The 18,117-nt window shown below is 37.1% G+C and overlaps 1 protein-coding gene across 1 annotated transcript in view; it reads left to right on the forward strand.

Annotated features, from left to right (window-relative positions):
• Window positions 1–18,117, forward strand: part of LOC150096515 (potassium voltage-gated channel subfamily KQT member 1-like) — a 231,548-nt gene that overhangs the window by 195,654 nt on the left and 17,777 nt on the right. Inside the window, exon 16 of the mRNA XM_090408631.1 lies at window positions 9,276–9,351. Coding sequence (XP_090264757.1) covers window positions 9,276–9,351 — 76 coding nt within the window. The remainder of the gene's footprint in view (window positions 1–9,275; window positions 9,352–18,117) is intronic.

The raw sequence follows: 18,117 nt of genomic DNA on the forward strand, positions 1-18,117 counted from the left end.
AAATGATGGAGCAACTCCACATTGTGGCCACCGCGCAGTCCCGATTTGATTCCGATGGATTTCTTCTTTTGCGTATATTTATATTTGTGTATAAATAATTAAGTAAAAGAGTTTTTTTTTTAAGGGGAAGTGGTGGGAAAATATGCTACCGCACGTGGCGACAAAATTTCTAGGGTCGGCCCTGGGGCCAGTCCTGGTGAATATGGTGTTTGAGGTAGATATTGAAATCCCAAGTCGTGTATTGTCTGTTGGATTTCATAAGCAGGTGCATTGTCCTGCAAAAGCAACACGCCTCTGCTTAGTTTCTCGAACCGATTTTCCTTCAGTACCTCCTTCAATTCCTTCAGAGCTGCTGTAACAGTTTCACCTTTCTTGAGGTAAGGTAAGGATCACACCATCCTTGTCCTAAAAGACAATGGCAAGAACTTTCCCTGCTGACTGTTTGGTTCGAAAGTTCTTTAGCCATGGAGAACCTTTGTGTCTCCACTCCATTGACTGTTGTTTGTTCTCTGGGTCATAGTGACGAAGCCATGTTTCATCAATGGTTAGAATATGAGCTAAAAATTTCACGAGGATGAAATCCCTTTATGAAATGTTCTTTTAACATCTCAACTATACTCGCCTCAGTGGATATCATTCACTGTAAAAAATCGCTTTCCGAACGAAGTAGGATAAATAGTAGTTATAAATAGTAGGATAATAAAAAGATATATACCTCTCAAAATAATCCAAAACAAACCAAAAAAAAAATTGCACACACATCTTCGCCTCCACACGCCTTATAATTCATTTTTCGGTGAACTGTATTTTCGATGAATTGTGATTTTTCGATGAATTGTTGTTTTTCGATCAATTGCGTTTCGATGAATTGTCTTTTCGATTAACTGCTCATCGGTGAATTGCTTTTTCGGGGAATTGTCTTTCGATGAATTGCTTTTTCGATTAATTGTTGTTCGATAAACTGATTTTAGATTAATTGTTTATTCGGTGAATTGCTTTTTCGATTAATTGTTGTTCGATGAATTGCCTTCGATGAATTGTCTTTCGGTAAACTGTTTTTCGATGAACTCTCCGGATACCGGGGGAAGGGGGACGACATCAGGTAACACTGAGTCCAGTGGAGTCTGGAGGGGATAATGATAGGTATAGAAGCAGTGACATTTTTATGCTTTATACTAATGCAAGGAGTATCTGGAATAAAGGAGATGAATTGGTGGCACTGATAGCATCAGCCTGGCCAAAGATTATTAGGATCTCTGAGACTAGAAATAGCAGGGCACAGCATTTTTCGGTAGGATAGGAAGGGAAAATGTGGTGGTGGAGTACTGCTTATGATAAGTGATGACTTATGCTCTCTAAGAGTGGAGGCTTTGGAAGTCATTGACACTAATGGTTTTGAAAGCATGTGGTGTGAGGGAGAGGTGAGAAAGACAGCATATTTAGTGAGGTGTTGCTACAAACCAAGGAGCACAGAGGGTGCAGAGCAGGAGATATTTAGGCAGTTGAGCTTGGCAAGTACAAGAAGAATGATCGTTATGGGAGATTTTAACTATAGCAGTATAAGTTTTGAAGAGGAAAATGCATGTAGTAATAAGGGAATGGAATTTCTGAAATTCTTGAGGGACAGATGTCTTAGGCAACATGTAATAGAGGGAACAAGAGGTTCAAGAGTTTTGGATTTGGTCATAGCAGCAGAAGAGCTGATAATAACCGAGATGACATCTCTCCGCCTCCAGTTGGAGAGAGTGACCATGTGGTTTTGACTTGGAAGATGAATAGAAAAACAGGGGTATCAAAAAAAAAAAGGGAACGTATGTGGAATTATAAGGCAGGTGATTAAAACAATCTGCCCCAAGTCTATCTATTATAATAGATATCGACTTAGGGCAGTTGCAAGGGTGGAATTGGAAGGCCAGGATATTATTAGTGCTTGGAAAATTGTGAAGGAATATTTGTTAGCAGCAATAGTAAGCTTTATTCCATGAGTGAAGAAGAGGACACAATTTGGTGTAAAGTGGATGACAAATGATATCAAACAGGAACTGCAGGTGAAAGAGAGGTTATGGAAGAGATATAAGGAGAGGGGTGGAGTGCAGATGCATGAAGAATATAAGACTCAGGCCAGGAGAGTAACTAGCAAAATTGGAATATGAGAAGAGATTAGCACTAAGATCTAAATAAAATCCTAGAGCATTTTTTAGCTATGTGGCCAGTAGGAGGAGAAATGATTGTGGAAAAATTACATTGTGGGATAAAAATGGGAATAGAGTGAATGATACAGAGGACACAGGTGGAGAGTGTGTTCCAAATACTGAGTACCGTACCCTGGATGTCAGTAAATCTGTGGGACTAGATGGTATTTCACCATGGGTTTTGAGAGAATGTGCTAAAGAACTGACCACTGTTGACCTGGCTTTTCAATGAAAGTCTGGCTGTGGGAAAGGTACCCAAGTGAGCAACCATATACAGTGTTGGGCAGATGAGAGTAATGTTATCTGTGAGAGTCAACATGGATTTGTAAAGTGCACTCTTGCTTTAGTAATATGATTGCCTTTTATGATAAAGTGACGAGCAGTTGATGAGGGAAAGACATATACTGCAATTTTTTTTTGGATTTTGCAGAGACATTTGACAGAGTGCCACATGATAAGCTGATATTTAAGTTACAGTACATGGGTTTAGAAGTCAGGTTAGTCATCTGGATTCAGGATTGGCTGTCTGATAGGTATCAGAGAGTTGTATATGGTGGGCAATATCAAGGAAGCAGAAGGTTATAAGTGAGGTCCCACAGGACTCAGTACTGGGACCTGTATTGTTTAATCTTTATATCAATGACATTGTCGATGGATTGCAGGGGGATATTCAGTTGTTTAAAGATGATGTGAATCCGGGAAGAGTTATTTAGTAATAGTGAAGATGGGGCAGCCCTGCAAGAGGATTTGAATAAACTAGACAGATGGGCAAATGAATGGGGGAGTGTCGGTTTAATGCAGCAAAATGTAAAGTCTTGAAGTTTGGGATACATTATTGATGGGAGGCTGCATACTCAATTGGAGGAGCTGTACTGGAGGAAGTAGGGGAGATGAGATCTAGGGGTGGTGATTAACAGAAAACTGAAATTCAGGGAACATATATCTAACAGATAAGCTTAGGTGTTGATGGTTATTCATGACTTATTTTTCAATTAGTATTAACAACACCCAACACTTTTATCACAAAGATGTTTTATTAACGCTTATATTTCGCTGATTTTCAACTCGGCATCATCAGAGCACAACACACTTGTACATGCGACAGTGAGTGAGTGAAACAATATAATTGCAAATCTCTCTCCCCTGTTAGCAAATTTTTACATGAACACTTTTTGAAGAATTCTCCCAATCTTAATAAATATGGTTGCATTTAGGAGACAGTTATCCTAAGAAAAACTCCTGCATGTTTTTTTTTTTTTCCCCTGTTAGAGGGCACCAAAAATAGGACTTTAGATCTTTTGTCGTTTGCAATTATATTGTTTCACTCACTCACTGTCGCATGTACAAGTGTGTTGTGCTCTGATGATGCTGAGTTGAAAATCAGCAAAATATAAGCGTTAATAAAACATCTTTGTGATAAAAGTGTGTGGTGTTGTTAATACCGTGAAAAATAAGTCATGAATCAGAGAACATGTATTGCAGAGGTGGTGAAGGTAACCCAGAGGATTGCTGCAATACTGAAAAGGAGCTGACCTGCAGAGATAATATCGTTCCATTGTATAAGACCCTGATCAGACCACACTTAGACTATTGTTCTCAAATTTGATCCTCAGGATTTGAAGGGGATAAATTAACTGTGAAAAGGGTACAGAAGTGGATAACAAAGATGGTTTCAGGACTGTACAATGTTTGTGATGAGGATTAGCTGAGGGAATATGGACTTCAGAGTTTGGCAGATAGGAGAGGTGATATGATTGCGACTTTTAAACTGTAGAGAGGTAGTTACAGGGTTGACATTGAGGAGTTCGTTTGCTTGGTGGAACAGTGGGAAGGAGCGATGACAATGGGCCATCCCTGGAAGTTATGAAAGGAAGTTGTGAGCACGAGGTGAGGAGTGGTTTCTTTGCATGGAGCAAAGAAACCACTGAACCGTGGAATGCATTGCCTGATAGAGTGGTGAGAGCAAGAACGGTCAATGAGTTCAAGCAGTGGTATGATAGACTTAGTGTTTCCTGGGAAGGACTTCCCACGATGATTCTTTTGACTCTATGGAGGCCTGAATAATAGTATTATTGTTATTCAGTTCAAAACAACTGCTGTTAGAAGTGTCAGATTTCTTTGTATATTCTCCAGTAGGTTTATCTTCTTGACAAAAAGTTGTTAGTTAATAAATGGCAAAACATGTAGGAAGTTTTTATTTTTTGGAAGAAATCTCACAATTGTAGGTTTTGTTACCTATTGTTCTCATGGTTTGGTTTCAGTATTAAAGATGGTTCTCTGAAATAATCTAAGTAGTTTTTTTCTTATTCAAATTAGTTTGAATTTCTAGGATATGCTTTGGATAGTTTCTTGTTAATTTCAGAAACAATCAACCAGATTTTATGATTAAAACAGTATTAGGTAGGTTACCTTGTAGATAATCTGTGTCTTAGTAATATCTACTTTCCATTTTGTGTGCAGAAATAACGTACAAGAATGGTAAACAATGAGCATTGGTGGAAGTGCTGACGTGCTAATTGAATAAGCTTTCAGTTTGAAAAAGTGTGCTGACTAGATAATTAACATATATGTTGTATATAACTCAATAATATTTTATCTAAAGAATCAGTTATAATAATTAGTAGTAATATTATTATTCGGGACCTCCATGGAGTCATCAGATGCATCATGGGGAGGTCCATCCTAAACGACACAAAGTGTCACATAATTCTTAAATTTATTCACTGGTTGTGCTCTCACTACCCTATCAGGCAATGCATTCCAAGGTCCAACCACTCTCCATGCAAAAAAAAAAAAAAAAAAAAAAAAAAAAAAAAAAAAAAAATTCACTCCTGACTCTTTTATTAACTACTTCCATTTGTAACTTTCAGGGAATAGTTCCTTGTACTTCTTTTGTTATGGTAGATCAAGAAGTATAAAGAACTCCCCACGGTCAATCCTGTAACTACGTCAACAGTTTCAAGACTCAGTCGTATCACCTCTCTTCTTCCTTCTATCGACCAAACTCTGCAGTCCACATGCACCTATCTTCATAATACCTAACATTGCACAGTCCTGATATCATTTTCGTTATCTGCCTTTGCACTATCTCTCCAAGGTTAATTTATCCCCTTCAAATTCCAGCAACCAAATCTGTGCACAGTAATCTAGATGTAGCCTGATCAGGACTTGATACAATGCAACTAAAACTCTTATCTCTGTTGGTCAGTTTCCTTCTCAGTATTGTGGCAATCCTCTGGTTTACCTTTACCACCTTTATAATATGTTCCCTAAACTTCAAGTTTCTATCAGTCATCACCCCAAGGTCTCTTACCTCCTCCACTTCTTCTAGTACAGTTCTATCAATAGAGTATGCAGCTTCCAACCGATGGATCCCCAACTTCAAGATCTTACATTTAGGTGCATTAAATGGATTCAAATCCTCCTGAGAGGAGTTGAATCCATTGATGTGAGGATGGGTTAGCCTGAGAGGCTAACCCATCAGCACTATTACTAATAACCTTTCCCAGCACATCATTTGCAAATAATTGAATATTACCCTGCAATATAGGTTCCAATACTGAGCCCTGAGGGACTCTAATTGTAACCAGTTTCCTTGGGACCGCTCCCTCATATGCAACTCTCTGATATCTGTTGTTATACAGCCAGATAGTGAAAACAACATCAATGTATCTAAGCCAGACTTTGGGTTTTAAAGTAGAGGAATCTAGAGCACATTGCTCAAAAGCTTCTATATAAAAGTTAGAAATAGTTCCATATAACAGTGAGCCCAGAACACTTTCTAGGTAGAAAGTGTTTTGTCATGCAAAATAGCCAGAACATAGTACATGTGCAAAGAGCACTGTGATGTTTGGGGGGGGGTATAAATTAATTAATAAATTACTTTTTTCCAGTGTTGATGTCTTTAATTTTGTTTACAAAGTGTTGTATGTTATTAATATAGGAGGGGAGAATGACCTGCCACTCCTTGAGTGTTGATATTAGTCTCTTGGCTAGATGATAATTGGGGTTGTCTATACCTTCAACTATTGGCTGGAGTGGTATGTTCTGTTTGTGAATCTTGGGTAAACCCTAAATTCTCAGGGAACGAGTGTAGTGCAGAAGTAATTTTTTAACTGTATCTTCGGGTTAAGAAGCGACTGATTTAAGTAATTTTTCCGTTTTTTTTTTTTTTTTTTTTTGCTATCTGGTCCTATTGCTGCCAGACATTAGACACTTTTCTCAGCTACCTAAACAAACAACACAAATGCACACAATTCACAATTGAGACTGAAAGTCAGAACACACTTCCTTTTCTAGATACACTTGTCACACGTCTTCCTTCTGGCAGTCTTTCCTTCACTGTTTACCGGGAGCCTACACACACTGGCCAATACACACGCATAAACTCCTACTACCACCCAACACAAAAACTAAGTGCATTAACAGACTAAAAAACAAGGTTTTGAAGACTTGCTCCAGTGAACAAGCACTTAAAGATGAATTAAAAGTTATCAGCAATACCTTCCTGAAAAATGGCTGCAGCCAGAATACTATCAACAAAATTCTTCGCAAGACTTCACTTAAAAACAAAAATAAACTAGATTACAATAAAACTGTAGCCATTCTATACATTAAAGGGATATCAGATAAAATGAACAGAATACTACAGAAATACAATCTTAATGCCACCTTTGAACTTCCTGCAAAATTAAAGAACTTGCTCAACTCAACCAAGGATCCACTTCCTCAGCTGTCCCACCCTGGAATATACCGTATTTATTGCACCTGTAATTTTCCCTATATAGATGAAACAGGATGCACAATTCCTATCTGAAAATAGGAACATAAATGGCACATTAAGTTTAATAACTATAGTAAATCTGGCCTTTCTGATCATGCCTTGAATACTCTACATAGAATTGATGGAAAGGCACCTGTTGTTTACATCACACCAACATGTGGTATGAACGTAAATTTAAGGACACTTGTGAAATTCTTATCAACCCTAATCTTAACAATAGTGATGATCTAAAAATCCCACAAATATGGAAGGCACATATTCTACCCATATAATCTTTCTGTTTGAGAGTTAATTAAAAATAGGATTGTGGTAATCCAGGATCTTAACTCTAATATAATAATTCTCATGTTAAATTAGGACACCACTTTTGCGGTAATAAAATGATCTATATGAAATTGTTCTCTGATGATGTTATAAACAGATTATAGCTTTGATATGGTTTTTTTTTTAAATTTAATTTTTTTTTTCCACTAGAGGTCAGGCCAGTAGAATAACCATTGATCAAATCATTGTCTTTTTGGCACACTCTTTGAAATGTAATATAGCTCGTCTCTCTCTCTCTCCATATATATACTCCAGATTATGACCTTAATATGAAGGTTGAAACATCAGGAAATTAAAGTGACTATTTCTTACACAGTTGTAGTCTCTGTAATTTGTCTGAAATGAATGCTGATTAACCGTGTAACAATAAAGGAAAGGATTTCCCTCCAATTCCTCTGCTCTGACACAGCTCATCACTCATAAGCAATACTCTACCATTGTGTTTGTCCTTTACATTATACCTTTCTATTTTTATTCCTCTTAGTGTATCATCTTCCATGAACAACGGTTCACTCCTTCCAATAATTTTTGGGCCAACTGGAATAAAGGAGATGAATTAGTGGCTATCAATGCCACTAATTCATCTCCTTTATTTCCGAAACTCCTGGCATTTGTATAAAGAAACATCATCAGTGAACTGTCAGTATTTCTATACTTATTTATTATTATTCAATCCAGGCTCCATTTATCTCTGCATAACACCATATGTTTCCACCTATCTCTCAAGTGGCTTGCTAAATATTTTTAATCACCTTAAGATAACACCAGAACTGTAGTTTGATTTAACATCCCAACTGGGTGTGACGTCTATAGACGTTCAGCAAAATCTAGATATGATTCTGTAACACCTATTGATTAACATGGATAAGAAGTGCAATTTTGTATCACTATTTCATCCACCATGGCCAGTAGAGAAGTTAAATAAAAAAGTAATCTTAAAAATATTAATTTGGAAATATAGAACAAAGTTTCTAATATTATGGTTTCATTAACAGCCAATGAAATTAACATCTATAGACAGTAGGAAAAAATCCAGACAAACCCCCAACTTATTAACATATTTGTTCCTTGAAATGTGTTTGTAATTTGAATGTTTGTGAGCTGAGTTTATTTTTTTTTTGCAAGATATGTTTGATAACCTTATTACTTTTATTGGTTAACTTCAGGCATCATAAAATGTTTGCAAACATGGAATTGTGTGTTTGTTAAATGAATTGTGGCTGCAATTTATTAAACATGCAGTGAAAGTAAGTGTGAATTGTTCATATCTTGAAAGTTTGTAAGTAGAAGATTCACATGTATTATTCATTATAAAGAGTAATTAGTATTTTGACCACAGTTTAAAAAATAAATAAAGTGCCTCCATAGCGCAATTGGAAGAACAACGGTACGTTGTGCTCTTAGATTAGAAAAGGCCTAAGTTTGATTCTTGTCATGACAGGAGGAATCTTTATATGGACTTTTTCGATTGAAGGTGAGTTAGCCGATCTCATACAGAGGGTAGCAGGGTTTTTTCTCCCGGAAACTCGGGTTTTTCATCCCACATACAGACAAATCGGCCCTTCAGAACCAATGCAATTTACAGACAAAAAAAAAAAAAAAAGCTGTGGTGGTTGTAGGTAGATGGCGTTGATGTAGGTGATTGGTAGTAGAGGTTCTGTGTAGTACTTGAGAAGGAGAGTTGTACAGGTGTCCTCCTGCAATGAGTCTTCGGACTCCTTGGAGGTGTCACGAATAATAATAATAAAATCAGCTAATGCTGTTTTTTTTTCTCTTATAGAGAGTAAGGAAGGCCATTTTAGTCCTGTCTACCTTTTGGAGATAATAGTTTTTAGAAAACTAAATTCAGAACTTTGTACCTGTATTTATATTTTTATTATAATAGAAGTAGATTCAGGAACCATTAGTTCATGACTGTTTTAATAGTTCTAATGAAGTTATGCATCTCTTTACTAGTTTTTAATTTAAATTTGTAGGTTAACAGAAGCGCACAAGAATGCAATCAGAGCCATACGCAAGGTGAAGTATTTTCTGGCCAGGAGGAAATTTCAGGTAATAATTTTAATGATTTTAAGAAATAAAGATTTAATATAATTTAAATTAATGCAGAAATAAGTGGCTTTCAGTTGTAAATCATTATTTTCCTGACTCCCATGGAGTCACAAGGCTCATTGCGGGGAGGTCAACACTAGTGAACACAAAGTCTATCATACCACTCTTTAAACTTCCAGGGATGGCTTCTTGTCCTTGTTCTACCACAAGGACAAGAAGAATCTGAAAAATCTCCACAGTGTTAATATGATAATAACTCTTCGGCAGTTTAAATGTCTCAATAATATTCCCCCTTTGCCTTCTATTCATCAGACTTTGTAGTATACATGCTCTCAGTCTATCTTCATAATCAACATTGTACAGTCCTGACATCATTTTTGTTATCCATCTCTGCACCCTCTCCAAGGTTATTTCATCCTCTTCAAATCCCAGTGACCAGATCTAAGCACAGAAATCCAGGCTAACTAGCTGATCAAAGCTTTATACAATGGGACAAGCACACTTATCTCTCATGGGCAATGTTCTCCTCAACATTGCTACAATATTCTGAGATGTCCTCACAACATTGGCAATATATCCACTGAACTTTAAATCTCTATCCAAAATCACCCCAAGATCCCTTGTTTCTTCCACTTCTTCATGTAAAACTCCATAATCTCTTTTCCTTCTGCAGTTCCTTTTTTTTTTTATTTCTTTTGTCATCCATTTGACTCCAAATTTTATTTTCCTCACTCGTGGTATACAATCTGTCATTGCTGCCAACAATGTTTTCTTAAGTATCTCCCATGCACTAACAAACCTTCTTCCTTTAAATTCTTTCATCCATTGCACTTCTACAAGCTAGTTTCCAAGTATCCGACAGTTGCTTTCCTTATCATTCATCGTAACTTCCATTTTGTTTTGATACTTGCACATGCATATTCATTCTCCAAGTCAGTACTACACAGTCACTCTCACCAACAGGGGTCAAGTATGCCACCTCGGTCACAATCAGATCCTCTGATGCTATAACCAAATCCAGGATTCTTGATCTTCATGTTCTCTTCACCATGGTGCCTAAGACAGTTGTCCCTCAAGAAATCCAAAAATTCATTTCCATTATATGCTGGCTTGGTTAGCCAGGTGGTTAATGTGTCCACTCTCCAACCAAAAGGCTGTGGGTTCAAATCGTACTGTGGGCATGGATGTTTCTGATTGTCTGTGAAAATGCCAGTGGTGTTGGAAAGTAGCGGTGTTGGTGTAGTTGAGGTTCATTGTAGTTGGGCTGAGTAGTGGAGACAGGGAGTTGTAGAGTAGGTGTCCTCCCTTGATGAGTCTTTGGACTTTCTGGAGATGTCATGTAATAATAATAATTATTAATGCATGCTGTCTCTTTTGCCCTGTTTATATCACTATAGTTGAAGTCCCCAAGAATGATGGCCTGCTTTGTATTTGCCAAACTAATTTGCTTAAATATTTCCTGCTCATCACCATCTATGTTCCCTCTTCTGTAGTAACATCCTGCTAAATATCTTGTCCTATAAATATCCATCTCAGACCATATACTCTCTAAGCCATTAGTGTTATTTCCACTGAGATTCTCCACCTGGAGAGTGCACAATTCATCTCTTATTATGAGTAACACTTCACCATGTTTACCTTCCCTTCTGCCAAAGTATGCTCTATCCTTTGATTTCTATCCGTGTTAGAACATTCTCCTAAGTAAACCAAGTTTCACTGATGCCAACAACTTTGGAGAGAATGAGACGATCAATGCCACAAACTCATTTCATTTATTCCTGATGTTACTAACATTTGTATACAGAAAAACCAGTGTATTGCCAGACTTCTTATAGCCATTATTACGTTCTTCATACTCCTCCATCAGTTAACCAAGTTTCACTGATGCCAACAACTTTGGAGAGACTGAGACGATCAATGCCACAAACTCATTTCCTTTATCCCTGATATTACTAGCATTTGTATCTGCTTATTTCTGTAGATGAGGCCATCCCTGCAACATTCCACTTGTGCAATTCTAGTTTACCTGTCCCAACATATTTGCCCAGAAAACAACAGTCTCTCCAAATGTCTATTCCCTTCTACATTCAAATGCAATTGGTCTCTTGTATACAGCTCCATTCTGTCCTCAAATATACTCCATGCATCTGCATATTCTAGACCCCTTTTCCTGTACATTTTCACTATCATCTTATTCATCATCACTTCTCTTCTCTTCTCCTCCATATTATCATACCTGGACAGCACGTTCACTATCTTTCCTAGGATGATTTCTGCTGCACTGTGTCTAATATCATCCTCAAATCTCATGCTACAAGATTCACACTACCTCTCAGATCATTCATCCCAACCATTACTGTCATCTTCTCCACACTTTCATCCCTCTTCATTGCTAATTTCATACTCTGTCATTCCAGCAGGCAAGCACTACTCTGCACATCTTGAATAATCAAATCTCCAAAAATGATACTCAACAGATTAATTCATTCTTCTCTCACTGGTATCTCTGACTCTTAAGGATTGTAGTCTCTGTCTCATTTATTTCCCACTCTCCCTCATTCATCTAACCTCTTTATCCCTTGCTTCCACTCTCTCTCTCTCTTTTCTGCAATTTTCTCACTTCCACTGACTCTCCCCTTCATCTTTTCCCTGCTCTCTGATGCTGTTATCTTACACATACTCTCGTTCCTGTCACACTAGTGAATCTCTCTATCTTCCCAGTCATGTTACATATATAGCATAGTTTTGTCACTCTTGTTGCTCTCTCCACTTTTTTCCCTAGACATATTCACGGGTTTAATTAAACTCATCAAGAAATTATATTCTTGTTTAATCCTTTATTCAAGTATAAACAAACAGTTTTCTTGTCAGTTATCTTCATGACTAGGCTACTTGTATATGGAGGCTAATGACTTTGCATAAATTGCTTTGATATCCCATAATGCAAAGTACACATCCTTTCATACCTGGATAACGCTATGCATTATAGAAAGAGTCACTATTCAGACCAGTTTTGACCTTTATTAAGGTCTTATCAATGGGAGTCAGACCCAGAAGAGATACTAAGCTTGATGTAATGCAGAAGTTTATATATTTCCCATATACAAGTAATGAAAAGGTGTATCACCTTATTATTAAACTATTCTGGATCATTTGTAGAAAGATTTTTTAACTTACAGTTAAGTTAAACTTGCCAAGAAATTATATTGTTTAATCCTTTACCCAAGTGTAATTAAAGTTTGTGTGCGAAGTACCTTCATGATTAGGCTTAAATCTGTTGCTTGATCTACTTTTTCTGTGTTCATCCAGCTGCCTTAGGTCTTTCATTACCACATCAATTCCACATGCTTTTTGGTCTTCCTGCAGGTCTTTTCTTGTTAATTTCATTTTTAAGTACTTTCTGATCAACTGGCCATCTTTCCTCCAAGTGGTGGCCAAGCACCACTCAGTTCTCTTACCTTCTTATAAATGATAGATTGTTGGGTCTTTGAAACAGGTTTTGTAGTTCATTATATCTTCATTCATGCAGTCCATTATTTTGTAAGATAAAATCTTGCAGAGATTAACATCGTTCACATATAAATAATATTTCTTTGGATTTTCTTGATAATATTTTGGCTTTTCATACATTATGAAGACAGGTTGAGAGAATGCAAATTACCTACTCTAGTCTATAGGAAGAAGAGGTATGATATGATTGAGACATATGAATTGTTAAGGGCTACTTATCAAATAGATACCCAGGATATTTTTCAAAGGATTGGAGGGATGGGGATAGAGACAAGAGGTCATTCTTGGAAGTTGTATAAAGGTGTGATGCATAAGAGAGTGCAGCATGACTTTTTGCACGGAGAGTGGTTGGTAATGGAATTTATTGCCAAATGGGGTGGTGAGTGTGCAAACGTTGAACCAGTTTAAGATAATGTAAACATTATCTTTGTTATAATGCATTTTACTATTGCCTTCCTTGATGAGTCTCAACTCCAGGTAGTGTTTGTATAATATGTCTCCTAGTATAACATTGCTAACTTTTGTTGGAAACAAAAGGTACCCATCTATAGCAGATGGTGCTCTTGAGATTGTCTGTAAAGAGATGGAGAGATTCACTATAAAATTGACATCCTGGGAATTAGAGACCAGATGGAATGGAAAAGGTCACTTCAAAAAACAGGATGGTAAGCTAGTTGTTTACTCAGGAGCCGGCTCAAAGCATCGTGGGGTAGCTGTGATACTGAACACAGTTCAGGCAAGAACAACCCTTCTTGGTTATAACCCCTTTACAGGATGCTTTGTATTAGACTTAAGGCTTATTCTACCAATATATCAATCATGGTAGTTTATGCATCCCACATGGATAGGCCTGATGAAGAGAGTGAGGAATTCTCTGGAAACATACAGACTGTTTTGGACTGCCTACCAAGGAGAGATGTACTTTATATCTTAGGGGACTTTAATATAAAAGTGGAAAAGAGTATGAGAGTTATGCCTGAGTGTCGCCTGTTTGGTCCATGAGTTCTGAGTGAACATAAGTTCTGAGTGAATGTAACCCCCGCGGTGAAGGACCTGTTGGAATTTTCCCATGCTAACAGATTAATTATTACCAATACTTGCTTTCAGAAACACCCACGATGGACCTATACTTTCACATTTAACATCGATAGCTCAAGACACCAGATTGATTACATCCTGGCACTCCAGCAGTAGAAGACAAGCATCTCTGATGTGCATACTTGTCCTGGAGCAGACTGTGGTACAGACCATCAGCTAGTAAGTGCTTAAGACTTAACATCCCACTAGACTGGATGTTAGAGTAATTCCTAGTGGGTTCACAGAAGGAACATCAACTCAGTTGGATGATTTTTTGAGACCAATGAGGAGAACTCTCCAGAAATCCTTTGGGAAGGAGTCAAGGTGATGATACAGCCAAGAAGTATCTCGGCCCAATAAGAAAACCAAGCGACTCATGGATATCAGATTCAGCATAAGATATAATTGAAAGAAAGTTGGAAAAACAAAGAGACACAGGATATAATAATGAAGAATATAAGAGATTACATAGAAGTCAGAAGAGCCATCAAGCAGGACAAGGAAAAGTTTTATACTAATAAATGTGAAGAAATAGAATTTCAGATGAGGAGGCACAATTATAAAAGGATTTCATTTAGTTACTAATTATAATGAAGAGCCAAAGGCTTAAATTTGGCGACATGAACTTATTTAAGTTAAGGGATATTATATCCCATATTGTTTCTTAGCCGAATATAGAAACTATATAAAGTTCAGCGATTCCAAGCATAAGCAAATACCTGGATAATGCAGCAACTGACCCTTGAAGGTAGTGCAAGCTGAGGCAACTCATAGAAAGGGTGGCGCAAGCTCCGATCACTATTCTTGATATTTACCCATAATGTGAACTTAACTCCTAGGAGCTGTATTATTGTTCAACATTATGAGAGAAGGTCACTACCCAGACTGGTTTCAACCTTTTTTGAGGTCCCATCAGTGAGTAGGTAGACCAAATTAATACCAAAGTTCTTAAAGTTCTTAAAAGAACTGGGCGATGGACTGAGTCCTTGACTCTTTATCCCGTCATCTGAATGAAGAAAATCTGTGTGGATGGGGTGTTATTGAGCTAAAAAGCTCTAGTCGTGGCTGGGTAAAGGCAATAGCCGAGCCTCAGTTAAAACTTCTTTGGCTACAGCATTGCCATTTGTTACCCTGGAAGTCCTAAGAAGGACTGCTAATATCCCTGAATGAATCCCTATTCAAATATTCCCAAATTAATACCAAGTTTGTAGCGAACAGAACTTTCATCCCTTCTATGAGAATTTCCAAGAGATGTCCTATTAAATTACTAATTATAATGAAGAGCCAAAGGCTTCAATTCGGCGACATGAACTTATTTAAGTTAAGGGATATTATATCCCATATTGTTTCTTAGCCGAATAAGAAACTCAAAGAGTTTCATGGAGGAAGTCAGCAAGTTTGAGTACCTGGGATCCATTAGTAATGTGAAGAATTGCTGTTCAGAAGACATCAGAAGAAGAATGGCTAAAATAACAGTCAGACTTGTCTAAAATCTGGAAGGATGGATCTATTTCCATGGGAACAAAGTTGAGGATTTTGGATGCATTTTTTTTTTTTTTTTTTTCAATGGTGACTTATGGATGTGAGACTTGGAACCTAAAGAATCAGATAAGAAAAGGATAGCTGCTTTTGAGATCTTCTGTTGAGGATATCATATACTGTGAAAGGCATACAAATGAATGGGTGTTAGAAAAGATCAGTAGAAATTTAAGTCTCTTTAATGATATTGACAGAAGATAGTTAAAATATTTTGGACACATTGAAAGGATGGAAGGAGAACTTCTCAGAACAATAATAGAAGGTAAAGGTCCCGGAAAAAGAGGAAGGGATAGACCATCAATGAGATGGATGATGTATGTGTGGAAAAACTGATCTTCAGAGAGTTGAAGTCTCCAGAAAAGCATACAGGTGATGAAAAATGTACACATTTTTCATCACCTAATAACCACATCTTTGTATAAATAGTTCTATACAAGTGAGTATGTTACTTGCTCATTTAATGGCATCTGAGCAGTCAATAGCACATGACAAGGGGAAAAAATTAGATATGAGCCAACCAAGGACACAAAATACCTCTGTTAATTTAACTAAACAATGCAACTTACTTTTGTAACTCATTGGGCTTACATCAGCAAGGGTGCAAGACATAAAAAAACAGAAAAAAAAATTACCCATAACAGATTTTTCATGAACTTCAAGTCTAGCACATATAAATAGTGACAAAAAAAAAGAAAGGAAAAAAAAAGATTAAATATTGTGATAGCATTCATACAAAGCTGGTTATTGCTGTCACGTTCTGTAGTGTAACACATGTCATATCTCAGCTCCCATGGTTGTTAGATTTTTAATAAATGTAATCAAAACTTTAGTGTAAGATGTGGAGGTAGGGAGCATTTCTGAGGTTTCTTTAAATTTTCTTAGAAACACATCAATATATATGGCATTTCTGTTTTATGCCAAAATACTTGGTGACCTCTCTTTGTTGTGTGAAAGGTTAATCCTGATCTATGTTTTCATTTTAACATCCTCCTTTACGTGTTCTTTCATGAGGATCTCTCTCCAGACCATCCCATCTGGCCTACGTAGCAAATGTCACAAGACCAATGAATTTTATACACTTCTAGTTTCTTTATGGGAGGATACAGAGGTTTTGGTGGATGCAAGAACCTAGAAATCTTGTACATTGGGAAAGAAGCCACTTCAATGTAATTACAAAACAAAGCTTCAACTTTTTCTGTAACATTCTTGATGTAGCTTAACGTGATTGCAGATTTGAATTGTTGTTTATTAGAAGGAAGTATTGGAGGAACATCTAAAATTTTGCTAATCATCTTCAGTTCATATCCAATTAGGCAGAAAGAGTATGCCTAAAGTAACGAAGGTCTTTCATTACTTTTTTCTGCAGTACTGGAAATGTTGTAGGCTGTAATCATTCCCATAATGACATGTAGCACATGTCAAGAGGGAATTACACCATTATCTAAGAGATTCTGCAGATTTTATTCAATTCAAACTTTGGCCATACTATTTAGAGCCAAACTACCACTGTGTAATATCACCAAATCAGAATTAAGGACTATCAAAGAATTGCGATGCAACAAAACCAATACCAATGCATCTTAGACTGGTATTCCATGTGGCATACACATAATAAAATCTATGACTTAATTAAAAAGTTACTCAACTGGCTGGAGAAATTGGAGAAATTTCTAACATCAAAATATCCTTTACTCCCAAGAGTTTATGGAGCACCAAAAATCCATAAACTAGATGTTCCTTTACATCTCGCTGTAGATGTGAGAGATTCCACAATCTCAAACTTAGTAAAATATCTATAGAGTCTGGTAGTTCCACATCAGAAATGGCAACATATGTAAAAAGAAGTATACATTTTATTGAAAAAGTTAGAATTCAGATGGAGGAGTGATAGCAGACAAGGACCTGAAATTCAAGGGCCACATTACACAAGTTGTGAAGATGTCACATTGGATAATGGCAATGATGCATAAGTAAAAAGGTTACAATGCCATTGTGTAAGGCCTTGATCAGGGCTAATATGGATTATTGTGCACAGATTTGGTTGCCTGGTTTTCATAGTGATGAGGATGTGTTGGAAAGGGTTCAGAGAAGATTCAGAAAGGTAGTCAGTGGTCTTTGGAATGCGGAATAGGACAGATTGAGAAAATGTAAGTTGCAGAGCCTTGTGAATAGGAGGTGGAGGGGTGGGGATATGATTGAGGCATATAAGCTAGTCTGGAGTTGTCATCAGGCTGACACAAAAGCAATTTTTCATAGAATGGGAGGGGGGGGGTAGAACAAGAGTCCATCGCTGGAAACTGTATAAGGAGGTTTTGAGCAGAGGAGTCAGCAGCAGGTTCTTTGCATGGAGAATGGTTGGTGAATGGAATGCATTGCCTGAGTGTGTTGTGAATGTATGCACATTGAATCAGTTTAAAGCATGTTGGATGAGCATTGTGTGCAATAGGGCGTACCTCCCACGATGAGTCTCTGACTCCATGGAGGTCAGATGTGAATAATAATAGAAAATACAAAAACTTGGTTGTGTTACATTTATGATGTTTTCATTATTTGGTCAGGAACAGAAGAAGAATTAGAGCACTTTGCAGATCATCTCAACAGCTTACACCCAAATATAAAATTTGCTCTAGAATTGGAGGA

Source organism: Typopeltis vanoorti, chromosome 18 (assembly GCF_054136105.1).
Source record: "Typopeltis vanoorti isolate ZY-2024b chromosome 18, IOZ_Tvanoo_1.0, whole genome shotgun sequence".
NCBI lineage: Eukaryota > Metazoa > Arthropoda > Arachnida > Uropygi > Thelyphonidae > Typopeltis > Typopeltis vanoorti.